This window comes from Capsicum annuum, chromosome 1 (genome assembly GCF_002878395.1).
Source record: "Capsicum annuum cultivar UCD-10X-F1 chromosome 1, UCD10Xv1.1, whole genome shotgun sequence".
NCBI classification, from domain to species: Eukaryota; Viridiplantae; Streptophyta; class Magnoliopsida; order Solanales; family Solanaceae; genus Capsicum; species Capsicum annuum.
Window position 1 is genome coordinate 199,139,970 of NC_061111.1, and position 13,440 is coordinate 199,153,409.

At 32.7% G+C, this 13,440-nt stretch overlaps 2 protein-coding genes across 2 annotated transcripts; both read left to right on the forward strand.

The window, feature by feature from the left end:
- The first annotated feature begins 2,691 nt into the window (after window positions 1-2,691).
- LOC107852252 (transcription factor bHLH91) lies at window positions 2,692-5,931 on the forward strand. Its single transcript, XM_016697316.2, has 5 exons — window positions 2,692-2,913; window positions 2,999-3,950; window positions 4,048-4,461; window positions 4,536-4,661; window positions 5,688-5,931. Exons 2-4 carry the CDS (start codon window positions 3,033-3,035, stop codon window positions 4,635-4,637), a joined length of 1,434 nt encoding a protein of 477 aa, XP_016552802.2. The 5' UTR covers window positions 2,692-2,913; window positions 2,999-3,032; the 3' UTR covers window positions 4,638-4,661; window positions 5,688-5,931.
- A 2,911-nt stretch (window positions 5,932-8,842) lies between these two features.
- Window positions 8,843-11,404, forward strand: LOC124888742 (transcription factor bHLH91-like). Its single transcript, XM_047399926.1, has 3 exons — window positions 8,843-9,683; window positions 10,306-10,734; window positions 11,299-11,404. Exons 1-3 carry the CDS (start codon window positions 8,982-8,984, stop codon window positions 11,383-11,385), a joined length of 1,218 nt encoding a protein of 405 aa, XP_047255882.1. The 5' UTR covers window positions 8,843-8,981; the 3' UTR covers window positions 11,386-11,404.
- Window positions 11,405-13,440: the final 2,036 nt, after the last annotated feature.

The following is a 13,440-nucleotide window of genomic DNA, read 5'->3' on the forward strand; positions in this document are numbered from 1 at the left end:
TTGTTTTGAAAAAGGTGTAACTGTTCAGATAGTTGTGTCTGTTCAGAAAAAGACACAGTGCTTTGAATGAACATACATGACTTTTCCAAAATATACACCTTTTAAGTGAACCATTGCCACCTTTCAGAAGAGGCATCTGATGGCTATATAAACCTACTTTCATTCACAGATTTAGAAATGAATGAAAAATTTTCTGAAATAAAAACTCTTCTTGTCTTCAAAACATTCTTTATGATTAATCAAATCGTTGAGTGAGTTCGACGAATCCAATTATTTGAGGTACCACTATATAATTGGATTGAAAGCCATTTTATTCTGGGAGGAAGATTCCAAAACCTCGGGTATAGTGAGGGAAATTATTTCTTAAGGACACTCCGTGAAGTCGGGGGACTTGGTTTTATATTTTTGTTTCATCTTAATTTCTGAAAAAAATAAAACACACTTCTTAGAAAGATCACTTGATCTTGTGTTGAGGGTGTTTTTGTACTTCACAATGTTCTTGTTTTAAACTTATACTAATGTTAAAGTTGTTGTGCCTAAATACAGATTCTTGTACCCGGAAATACATAAAAGATAACACTTTCTCCCCTTCCAACTTCCACCCCTGCCAAGAAAAATGTCTCTCCCTTCAATTTTTTCATTTTCCCCATTAACATCATTAGAGAACAACCATGAACACAGAAATTTAAAATTTTTCCACATTATTTCAACCTTCACTTCAAAATACTTGTAAATTCAATTTATTACTGGTTTATCAAAACGTTGATTTCAAAATGCACCAAACATTAGATATAAAATAAATAAATAAAATGTTTGGAACACTAACCATTCACGCAAATGGTGATATATATTTCTGCAGATATTGTTAGTTGTGAGAGCAACAATTTGTTTATCATTCTAATGCTATGTGGTACTGAGGGCCCCACTGTTCAGTAATTTTCTCCATGCAAACTGCCCACTCTAACTAATTAAAACAACCACTCAGCCTTTCAACTGACTGTAAAGTAAATCACTGATATTTATCCTTGTTTTCCTGTAATAATATCGTTTATTTGAATATTTTTTGATTCCTAGCTATTGCAAATTACTGTTTCTACTCCTATAAGTATAAATTTTATTTGACTGTTATAGATAAAAATGATGCAAAAAATATAATGTAAAAAATAGGTATTCAAAAGAAAAACTTGACTGGTATAGTGAAATAATGTTACGAAGGATTGCTGTTATAGAAAACTCAGACTGTATATTTCTATTTTTCGAGTTTGAATGTTTATTTGGTTGATTAATTCTCTTACTCCTCGTTAACTACGTGAAAGAGGAAGGCAAATGTAATCATACACATTGGCTACACTACCCTTTTTCATCATGTTAATTGTTGATTAATGCTTATCACATAATTTTACTTTTAATTATGTAAATATTTTTTAATACCATATATCCATGCATTGGAGTTGAACTGAAACAAAAGATCCACCTCTACTTGATGGAAATAATATGGAATAACAATTGTTAGGGGGAATTAATACACCAAAAAAAGGTGTTGCTGTGATGGTATGTGTCAGCTGGGAATCAAGCTGCAGCTGTAACTAATGCAAGTACTCAAAATACTTTAGGAGATTTATGAGTGGTTTTATGAACTTTTATCCTTAGTGATCAGAAGTTTCAAATCCAAGTTTAAAAATATGATATTGCTTTTGTTGGAGAACGTTTTACCTTTGATGTGAGACTTTTCTAGTCCAATCTTGAATCCGAATTTAATTGTGGCGAATATCAAAGCGGTTCATGCATGTGAAAATTAGGAGATCGAGGCATGAATATTTTTCAGCATGAAGGTGTGAGAGCTTAACTATATGGATAGTTTCACTATAGGAGAGATAGAGGTAGATTGAAGAAGTATTTGAGAGAGGTGATTAGATATGATTTAGTGTAGGGTCAGTTTATCGAGGACATAACCTTAGATAGGAAATTGTGAAAGACACAGACTCCCTCCGTCCTATTTTATGTGTCGTTATTTTTTTTTTTGTCCTTCTAAAAAATAATGTCATCTTTCCTTTGACAATTATTTAATGGCATGATTCCATTTTATTCTTACTAGATCCCACTTAATAAGAAAAAACAACTAAAAGGTAAACATTAAAGTGACTTTAAGAGAAGTAATTTTGTAAACTTTACAAAGTCATCAGTTATTTCATAAACCTCTTATCCGATCAAATGACAACACATAAAATGGGACGAGGAAGTATTAGAGTAGTAAGATAGTAGATAGTAGTGTTTTGTCTTGCTATCCGTCCATACTAGTAGTCGTAGTATTGCTCCTATAGTTTCTCACACTTCAATTTCTGTTATTATCAGTTGTTCCTGTATTTCGATTATTGTATTATATTTTTTTTTGTTACGCTTTCACTTTCGTTACTTATTTTTTTAGACTACTTCAAATTATTCCTCCTTGAGCCGAGTCTATGAAACAGCCTCTCTACCTCAAAGGTAGGGTAAGATCTATGTTATAGTTGTCATAGAATACCAAATATATTGAAAAATAAAAATACTAAACAAAATTATTAGTAGTCCCCACTGACCTGGAAATCACAGTAACAAACTTCCCTTATAATATGGAAAAATTGAAGTATATACAAGTTATAAACTTTATATATATTCAGTTTTTAGTCTCCTAACCCAAAACCAAACAACCAACCTTTATTTGCCAATCCCACAACAGCATCTCTCATTCTCTCTGCTATTCACCTTTTCAAGTACTCAAACTTCTTCCTTTTTCCCTTTTCTGTTTCATCTTTTCTTGTTGATATTATAGAACTGTTCAACAGCTTCCCTTTGTTTTATCTGATGAAATTGATAAGCTAAAGACTCAAACTTTAGTACAAACTACTGGTCCTAATAATTGTACCAAAAGTTTAGGTAAAGTTAATTACTTTCTGTTTTTCTCTCAGAACAATGAAGTTTTCTTGAAAATGACATCTTATGTCCTTTTTTTCTTTAACAGGTCTACAAAAGTACTACAACAGAAAACCAAGAAAATGTATGTAGAAGAAAGTGGTTGCTTTGATGCTGACACTCATCATGTGCAGAATGATGGAGTACTAGCAGAAGATGTTTTTGCCATACAAGAACAACACACATATCATCACAATCCCTCCCAACAAGATGTGGCTGCCGCCGCCGCCTTGGAGATAGAATTTCAGCAGCAATTAAATCTTGAAATGGAAGAGTGTTACAATAATACTCATAACAACAACATGCAAGATCAATTGATACATGATCAGCAAAATAATAATAATAATAATAATAGCAATCAAGGGTTGTCTTGTGATCAATCAAACTGGGGAGAAATGAATTTTCCTCCATACCAAAATCAAGAAGACAGTAATAATATCAATAATCACAACAACTTTCAGCAGCAAAATTTCCCAATTCCAATGTCTGATGCCCCATATCTAACAACCCCTGATCTTCTCAACATGTTTCCTTTACCAAGATGCTCACAATCCTCTTTGCTTCCTCAAAAATCTCCAAATCTGTTAACTTCACTAGAACTTATAGGTGACATTGATGGTGGTGCATCTACTTCAAATGCAGTGTATGATCCTTCTTTAGTACTCCCATTGAATCTACCCCCACAACCCCCTTTACTGAGAGAATTGTTCCACTCTTTTCCACATGGCTATGGCTTAAGAAACTTGAGAAGCAACAACAATACTTCTTTCTTTAATGGGATGGAGGAGAGAGATCAAGTGAATGGTGCTTTATACCAAGATAATGGAGAAGGAAGGCCTTTTGACAATGGGATTTTTGAGTTTTCTGCTGGTATGAATGATATTGCCAAAAATAGAGATGGTATAAAAGAGACTAAACATTTTGCTACTGAGAGGCAAAGGAGGGTGCATTTGAATGACAAGTACAAAGCTTTGAGGAGTATGGTTCCAAATCCTAGCAAGGTAAAAGTTTCTAGCTTTACAAGTATATTCTTGGCTGCTTATGACCAAATCATCTTACTTTTCTTGTTTTCTATTGTCAATTTTCTGTCGATAAAAGACCGATAGAGCATCAATAGTGAAGGATGCAATAGATTACATCAATGAGCTGAAAAGGGGAGTGAATGAGTTGAAACTTATGGTGGAGAAGAAAAGATGCAGCAAAGATAGGATTAAGAGGCAAAAGAAAGAAGATGGTACTTCCTTGGAGGGCCTTGATGCAAAGCAAATGGATGAAGTGGAGCAATCTTACAATGGGAATTCATTAAGGAGCTCATGGCTTCAAAGGAGGTCTAAGAATACTGAAGTTGATGTTCGGATCGTAGACGATGAAGTCACTGTCAAACTTGTTCAGCAGAAGAGAATCAATTGTCTTCTGTTTGCATCTAAGGTTCTTGATGAACTTCAACTGGATCTTCACCATGTTGCTGGTGGACTTATTGGTGATTATTACAGCTTCTTGTTCAACTCCAAGGTTGGTTTGATTCGATTCAATTTAGAATTTCTGATATTGTATTCACTGTTTTGTCTAACACTCAAAATATGCAGATTTCTGAAGGATCAACTGTGTATGCAAGTGCAATAGCCAAGAAGCTCATTGAGGTTGTGGACATACAGTATGCAGCAATTGCACCAGCTAACAGCTATTAATAAAGTTCAGAACTTTTATTTATGGTAATCTTTCTAAATCCCTGTCTAATCTGAAGTTGATAATTCTTTTTTGGTTAACTAGAAACATCACCAACAGTGGCAGATTTTGTTAACAAAATACAATGAACATGTATAAGGGGATTAGACCACCAATAGTAGCTGATTTTTTAATATTTTGGCATACTCATTTGATCGAGCGTATTAGAAATAGCCTTTCTATCTTGCACAACTCTCGGTGGACCTCACTAGTAGGATTACACGAGATATGTCATTGTTGTTGATCCCTATATGACCTATCTAGCACATCATTGGAATAATCTTCTTATAAGAAAGATTGACAAAACTGTTTCATTAAGCCACTTTCCTCCTCCATATTAGTAAACATAAAGTTGCAAATACTATATTGGTATAGATGAACTACATTATTTGAGCATCATCAAAACTCAAAAGGGAAATTATGGATATCTCTTTGTCTTCTTTCAGTTTCAAGAATTTACATTAGTGGGGGGGCATGGAATAATAAAGAATATGTTGAAAGAATTCAAATTATGAGTCAATAGAAGGATTTATGAGCTTTGAATTTCTAAATTTGGGCATGTTAGCTGAAGTACATACAGACAAGCAGTTAGAAGTATATGCACTCTCTGATTTTTTGTTTTTAAATATGAATTTTTCTACTTTTTGTCCACTTTTATAATTTACGTAAAGGACCCATTTCTCTCAATTGATGGACCACTTGTTGTTGTACAAAAGAAATGGTATTATTGCCTTTGCTTTATCTCTTGCTAGCTGCCTCCTCTCAATTTATTGAATCTTTCGCATTTCGAGAGTCAAATAATCTTTTTTGTTTTTTAAGTTATTCATTATATTGTGACTTTAATATTTTTTTTTTATGTAGTTTTCAAATATATAAGTTGTATTTTGAAAAACTTGAAGTACTAACTATTTTCTTTCATTCATTTCTTGATCTTCTTTTGTTTCATGTTCTATTATCACCTTTGATTTTTTGACTTTATTTGGCCTAATATATCCTTGATATGTCCATTGCAGATTAATTTCTAGAAGGTTTAAGCAGATTTATGAGCCAGAGTGGATGATAGTGTTTAATTTAGTGATTTATAAGAGCAATAACTTTGTGGAAATCCATGGAATGAAGTCAAGATTGGCTAATTTTACTCAAGTTTGACATTATCGTTAATTTCTAATAAGGGATATACTATATGCTTCGGCAACATATTATTTAATCTATGTACGTAGTTAGTGATTTTAATGTAAACTGCAACACAAAAATACAGACTCCTACACATACAATATCATATTGCTAATGGAATTATATATGTTGTCTTTTCCATATTTTTTCGTTGGTAACTCGACGTTACAACCTTAAAATTGGAAATAAGGAATGTTTAATATCCGAACAATTCCTTACGTAAAAATTCATCGACAGACTCTTAAATTGATCAATAACTTTGATTTAGACACTCAAATTACAGATTATTCAAATTCAACATCTAAATACATGATAAAGTATTTTCATTTGACACTTTCAGTTCAAATTTGGAATTTTTATTTGCGCGTGTTTTCAAATGTCTATTACTTAAATAAGTTAACCATCAGAATACGTTACAGCTTTTAATCATGAGAATTAGTCTCAGTAAGTCGTAAAACTTCAGACATGTTCCAATTGAGGACGACGGATATAATTAAAGAAGATTACATGTTTGTTTTTAAGTGATTAACTTACCTACATAATTAATAATAATGGATACTTAAGACATGCGCCAAAAGTCTGTCCAAAATATGAATACCTTATCATCATCATATGTTCAAGTGCTCACTCAATTGAATCAACAATAGTTAGAATGTGTTGTGGATGCATGTATTAATTAATAATCGAAAACAAAAATAGTGAGTCAAAGTGTTGGTGAAGACCTTTACCAGTTTGAGGGAGACAATGGGGTACAAAGAAGAGATGCTTGCAGGTTGTAGCTTCCCTATCAACATCTCTGTATCTATCTATCTATCCACTTTACTTCCTCCTCTTTTGGAAAACTCCATGCTGCACTTGCTGTTTACTGGGACCTTGTCTGCATCTTAACTTCTTGATACTTTGCATGTCATAATTAGGGTTTTCCATTTGGCACTACAATACAAAGCTTCAACCATGTTTGAATTGGTCCAAGCTCAACATATTATCACTTTTAAGTTTGACAAATATTTTTTATACATGTTTTAACCTTAGGATTAATTACATATTCTTCAAATTATTTTTCAAGATTTGGTAATTAAGATAGGACATAAAATAGTCATGTCAATCATAGTTTTTTTCTAATAAACGTGTCAAGTACGAATGTGACTAGTAAAAGTGAATGGAGGAAGTTCAAAAAAAATTGAATAAAAATAAAAGAGATGGAAGAGAGAGCGAATTAGATATTTATATAAACTAAGAATTTTAAATTTTATGCATTGATGGTATAAAAATCACGTATCAGTACGATTGTGTCTTTTGAAAAATGATTGTAGTTAATTCTATTTGATACATAAATTAGTAATATAGAATAAAAAATAAGTAATCTATATATCATAACAGGTTAAATTATATTGGTAGATTTAAAAATATATTACATTATCGAGATATGAAACTTAAAACCCACCCTTGTAACTATGATACAATTTACATATCATAAAAACTTACAATTTAGTAATGCATGTCGATTGGAATATCAATATATATGATAAGTGTGAGTTCAATTTTTACTCTCATCTTTGTCCTTCCTAGCTTTATACTTCATCTTCCAATACAATAAGATTTAAAAAAATAAAATAAATTAAAATGTACATATTTGGAATTACTTGCGAGCAGTGGCGGATCTACATACAATTCAGGGATTTATCCGAAGCCCTTTCGTCGAAAAATTATACTATTTTTACATGGTTAAAAATATTTTTATGTATATATAGTAGATGTTGAACCCCCTTCGACTAATCCGTATATTTACTTCTGAACCTCCTCAGTGAAAATTCTGACTCCGCCACTGCTTGCGACAAGTTACTCGCAGTGTCATAATGTACACATACTATAACTACTACTCTTTGCACCAATGAAAATTAAAACGTCGAATCACAGAGAATACTGAATACTTTCTCTATTTTAAAATAATTAATCTTTATTGACTTGATATTTTTCTTAGAATAAAATTATTAGGAGGTTATTTTATCAGACTAGCCTTGTTAATTATATGTAAATTTGAGTATATATACTTTATTTAGTTATTTAATAAGAGAGATAGTATTGGAAGAACATAATAATATTATCTTAATTTCATAACAGAGACAACTAAATTAAAATAAATATTTTTAAAATAAGGGTCAAGTGTATTTTGAAACGGAGGGAATAATAAAAAAAGGTTACTAAAACTTTTGTTATGCACAAAGTTTTAAAGAATGACCGAACACAAATATCTATCGCACATAATTTTATCCCTTATTTCTATTTAAAAAAAATGTTTTTATGGCTTGAACCCGAAAACAATTAGATTAGATTACATGAAAATATCTCTTTTTTCATGCTCCATAAAAGAAAAAAAGAAAAGAGAGAAGATAGAGAATTTTTTAATGTAATTATGAATGTTGGGAGGACCATTTAAGGGGAAAATACCAACTATACAGAATGCCAAAAGATGAAGAAATATGTACTGAACTGTTACTGAACAGAGAAAATAATTTGTGATTCTTTTTTTTTTTTTTTCTCTTTAGAATTTTTCTCTGATGGTAACTGCAAATCAAGGTGCAGAAGCAGCAACAGAAACTAGTGGAGTACGGAGATCATCAGTGGACCCCACATCTCTAATATTTGGAATCTCACTAACAAACTTACCCCGGTTATCCCAAACACAAGAAAGAATTTTTTTTTTTTTCTTTTTTAAGTTTTAGCGTATAAAATATTTTATATTATCAGATAAATTTAATATGCTATTGAACGTTATTCAATATTTTCTTTTTTAGTTTTTATGTACAAAATTGAGTAGCGATAGCACGTCAAGTTTAATTGATAATATAGAATATTTTGTACACGGATACACCAAAATTCCACAAGAAAACCCATTATTACTGCTATTGCCCATAAATGTCCCTTTCTTTTTCTACCTTATTTAGCCTTACCTCCCACTACTTTTCTGATTTTCCCTTCTGTACAAGTTCTTCTTTCTTCTTTTTAACTGCTCCATTCTTCATTTTTCTTGCTTCTTCTTGAAGTTTTCTGCTAGTTTTCACTGTTTTCAAGAACCAAAGCAGTACGTAGTTTGCTAGTACTGGTGTAGTGAACACTACTTTCTTCAGAAAAATATGTATGCAGGAGAAAGTTTGTCTTTTGATCCTACTTCTCAGCAGAATGAAGTGTTAGATGAAAAGGGTTTGCTTCAAAACCATATCCCAACAACTTGTGTTACCAACTTTTCCATGGGAGAGGAACTGCAGCAGAAGTTTCATTCTAGTGAAAACAATAACATGAATATGCAAGAATTTGGTCATCATGATGAGCATACTAACACAGTGTTGCCTTGTGTAAATCCAAATTGGGAAGAAATTGGTTTTAATCCTTACAACAATCAACTACTTAGTTACCCCATTTCTTCATCATTAGGCCATTTAGGGGGTTTTCATCAAAGAACTGAAATACCCTCAACTTCAACTAATCTTTTTTATGAGCCCCCACAGTTGAATATGCCTATAAATCTTTGTACTCAACAACCTAGTTTGTTCAAAGACTTGTTTCATCTTTCTCCACATGGATCCTCTTACGGCTTAGATAGCTCGGGTATGGGTTCTTTGTTTAGCCATGGTCATCATGAGGAAGAAGTTACAGGTGCTTTGTACCATGATGGGAGTTTTCATCATGTGTTCAGTACTGGAGATATGATCAAATCTGCAGCTATCAAAAAGAGAGAAGGTAATGATATGAAGCATCATGCCTCTGAGAAACTAAGGAGAATTCATTTTAGTGATAAGTTCCAAGCATTGAGGACTTTGATCCCAAATCCCTCAAAGGTATGTTATATTCCTATTTGCTTTTCATGATCTTTCTTTCATACTATATTTCTAATAGTACCAATGGCAAATTAGAAATTTCATTATGGATGTTCAAGATTTTATATATACATATGAAAATATAGTTTTTGACTCATATAATACCTACAATATTTTATATACATGGCATAATTTTTCAGTGAAGGGTGTTAAAGCGGCCACCCTTGACTGCATGTAGCTATGCCACTAGCTACTACCAATGGGCCTCTAAAAAAATTGTGTAGTGTGAATTTTGCAAGCTTTTGTCATGTCTATGTTGTTCTTTACATTCTTGTAAAATCAAAAGAAAATGAACTTGTTTGATTAGGGAATAAATGATCTGTAAGTTGTGTTATGCAAGTCTACATGATTTTAGGAGCATCAATTGTTGCAACAAAATTTTGGACTAAAAAAAAGGTTTAACTTGTTAAGGGACTAAAAAATATATATATTGAAGTGTTTGATAGGCATCGACGACAACAATAACATACCTAGTATATATAATCCCACATAGTGGGGTTTGGGGCGAGATGGAGTATACATAGACCTTACCCCTCACTATTCGAAAAAAATTATTGACATAAATTAATTTTGTAAATAGCAGAATGATAGAGCAACGATAATCGTGGATGCAATAGGCTACATTAATGAGCTGAAGATGAGAGTAAATGACCTAAGGAATGAAATAGATTTGAAGAAAGAGATGATGAGGATGAAAAGGCAAAGAATAGTAGAAGAAGACGGTGCAATGATCATGGAAGCTGATGAAGATCAAGTAGTAATGAACAAATCTATCATGAGTAACTGGCATCATCAAAGGAAATGTACCAAGAATAGTAGTACTGAGGTTGATGTGAGAGTTATGGAAGATGAAGTGAGTATTAAACTTGTCCAACAAAAGGAGATGATGATCAAGAAGAGAATGAATTGTCTTGTGTTTGTATCAAAAGCACTTGATGAACTTCGGCTGGATCTTCAACATGTTGCTGGAGGATTGATTGGTGATCACTATAGCTACCTCTTCAACTCCAAGGTGCTTCATTTTTCCCTTTCCATGCATTAATACTTTGGCTTCAGGCTGCGAAAAATAGACCCTTCTGGTCCGGCCCTTCACCGAACTCCGTGCATAACGGGAACTTTAGTGCACTGAGCTGCCCTTTTATATGATAGACAAATAATCAATTGGCCATTGCATGGAACTAATGTGTTTCAAATAGACATATTGTTACTCTCTTAGTCTCAATTTAGATGACGTAATTCAGATTTCGAGAGTCAAACATGAAAATATTTTATTGCTGGAGGTTTGATTGGTGATCACTATGCTCTTCAACTCCGAGGTGCTTCATTTTCCCCTTTTTATACACTTTATAAATCTCTCTGTCTCTCTCAATTTACGTGACACTGTTTGACTTGATACAAGATTAAGGAAAACAAAGAAAGAATTCTGAAGCTCGTGATCTAAAGCAAATCTTAAAAGTTAGACGTTTGATTGCGACTATACATAGATCATTTTATTACGGGTAAAAGAGAAATTAATATTTTTTTTCAGCGCACCCTAAATTTGTTACTAATTAATTACTTGACAATTTTTTTGCAGATTTGTGAAGGTTGTACAGTGTATGCAAGTGCAATAGCTAACAAGGTTATTGAAGTTTTGGACAAGGAACATGCAACCATTAATTAGTTAATTAGTTGGAGCTAGGTCTATATGGTCTTGAAATTAAATATAAACTTGTTTTAATTTCTTCTATGTAGTAAAACAATGAAAGGTATAACAATATTTCTCTTATTTGTTGAAAACTAATTCCAATTTTAGTGAGTATTTATGTCGAAAGGATCTAATAGTACTAATTACCGCATGGTTAATGTATACTTGTTTAGTTGCAAGTTGACAAGATATCTCATTGAAGTAAGGGTGTTAAGTGGGCAGGCCGGCCCGACCCGGCCCGATAAGGTCTAGGGTTTTAGGGTTTCGGATCTTGGGGTGGTTATTTTTTTAAAATGGGCCCGGCTAACCTGGCTCGGACCAAGCCCGGTTCAGGCCTGCCGGTTAACCGGCCCGGCCTGACCCGGATACCTTTTAAAAAAAAAAAAAGGATTTTGGGCCAAACTAGCCGTTGGCCCAACGGCTATATAGCCGTTTTTGGGTCCAAACGGTTAGTTTGGGCCCATTTATTAAAAAAAAATAAAATTAACTTTAAAAAATATTTTTTAATCCCAAAAAAAATTCTATAAATACCCTACAACTTCAAATCATTTTTCACACAATTTTTCACTCTCTTAAATCTCGTCTCTCTCAAATCTCAATTCTCAATTCTTAACTATTCAATATATTTAATTTCTTAAAGTGTTCACTTTAATTTTTTAATTTTTCGTTTACAAAGTATGAGCGGAAGTTTCTAAAGTCGCAACCTACGGATACTTCCAAAATTTGGTATTGTCGTTCCATCTCTTACGTTTAATTTTTATTTATTGTATTAATTGTTTAATATTTAATTTTATTATATTTGTGTATTTTGAATATTTTTAGTTTAATTTAATTTATATTATGGATAAATTAAGAAACCTCGCTACTAAAGGTGTTAAAATTTTTTGTCCCGAAAGCGGTAGTGGTAGTAAAAAGCGTATTACTAGCGGTAGAGGTAGTTCAAGTAGTAGATATACCCGTGTGCCTTCGCCTCCGGTACCGCTTGGTACACCTTTTGAGGAAGAAATATGTGTAGGTGCTCACGATATGGATTATGTAGAAGCTCAGAAAAATTACGGTATATAAGAAGAAAATGAAGTAGATGCGGTTAATTTAGACGAAAATAATGAAAATATTGCTGAGACACCCGTAGTAGGAGATGCTAACGTTAGATCTGAATCGGTTAATCTCCCTCCCCGCCCTCCCAGTGCCCCAAGACCTCGTAAAAGAACTAGTGTTGCATGTCAATTTTTTGAACGTATATCAGATATTGAGGTGCAATGCAATATTTGTCAACAAATATATAAGCATAGAAGTGGAGGCAAGCAAGGGGGTACGGGTACATTAATGAGACATATAGCTGAAGATCACAAAAGAGAGTTAAATATTGCACAAGGTGGTGGGGATTTTGGTGGGCCAACGCAAACTACAATGGACCCAGCAATCGGTCACGTAGCGAAGAAGTATAATAAATTGAGGGACAGGAAAGAAATAGCTAAAATGGTAGCTGTGGGTTGTTTGCCTTTTAGTTTTCCTTCTTCTGATGCCTTTATTCGTTATACACAAGCAATTTATAATCCTATGTTTAACGGTATTCCTAGAACTACTTGTCGGTCTGATATTTTTAGACTTCATTCACAATATTGTTTTTATTTATCAGCATTGTTAAAAACTATTCAATGTAGATTGTCCCTAACTTCTGATCTTGGTCGTGCTGTAAATAAAAATGATTATTTAACCGTTACTTGTCATTGGATGGATAGTAATTTTGTGATGCAAAAACGTATTCTTGCTTTTTTATATGATGAAGATCGTAAACATACTGGACAATTTATTGCTGATTCTATTGTTAAAATTGTCGAATATTATGGTATCGAAAATAAAATTTTATGTATTGCTTTTGATAATGCTTCTAACAACAAGACTGCTATAACAAAAATAAAATCTACGCTATCTCTGCCCTTGCCTGAAATTTTTCATATTAAGTGTGCATGTCATATATATAATTTAATTGTAAAAGATGGTCTTGAGTTTTTTGAGTTTTATATTGAA

Excerpts from the sequence above, each read along its gene's own strand:
- LOC124888742 (XM_047399926.1), top strand. The coding sequence starts at position 8,982 with ATGTATGCAGGAGAAAGTTTGTCTTTTGATCCTACTTCTCAGCAGAAT. Across the intron at positions 9,684-10,305 it reads TGATCCCAAATCCCTCAAAG|AATGATAGAGCAACGATAAT; the intron begins GTATGTTATATT and ends TGTAAATAGCAG. Across the intron at positions 10,735-11,298 it reads GCTACCTCTTCAACTCCAAG|ATTTGTGAAGGTTGTACAGT; the intron begins GTGCTTCATTTT and ends ATTTTTTTGCAG.
- LOC107852252 (XM_016697316.2), top strand. The coding sequence starts at position 3,033 with ATGTATGTAGAAGAAAGTGGTTGCTTTGATGCTGACACTCATCATGTG. Across the intron at positions 3,951-4,047 it reads TGGTTCCAAATCCTAGCAAG|ACCGATAGAGCATCAATAGT; the intron begins GTAAAAGTTTCT and ends TGTCGATAAAAG. Across the intron at positions 4,462-4,535 it reads GCTTCTTGTTCAACTCCAAG|ATTTCTGAAGGATCAACTGT; the intron begins GTTGGTTTGATT and ends CAAAATATGCAG.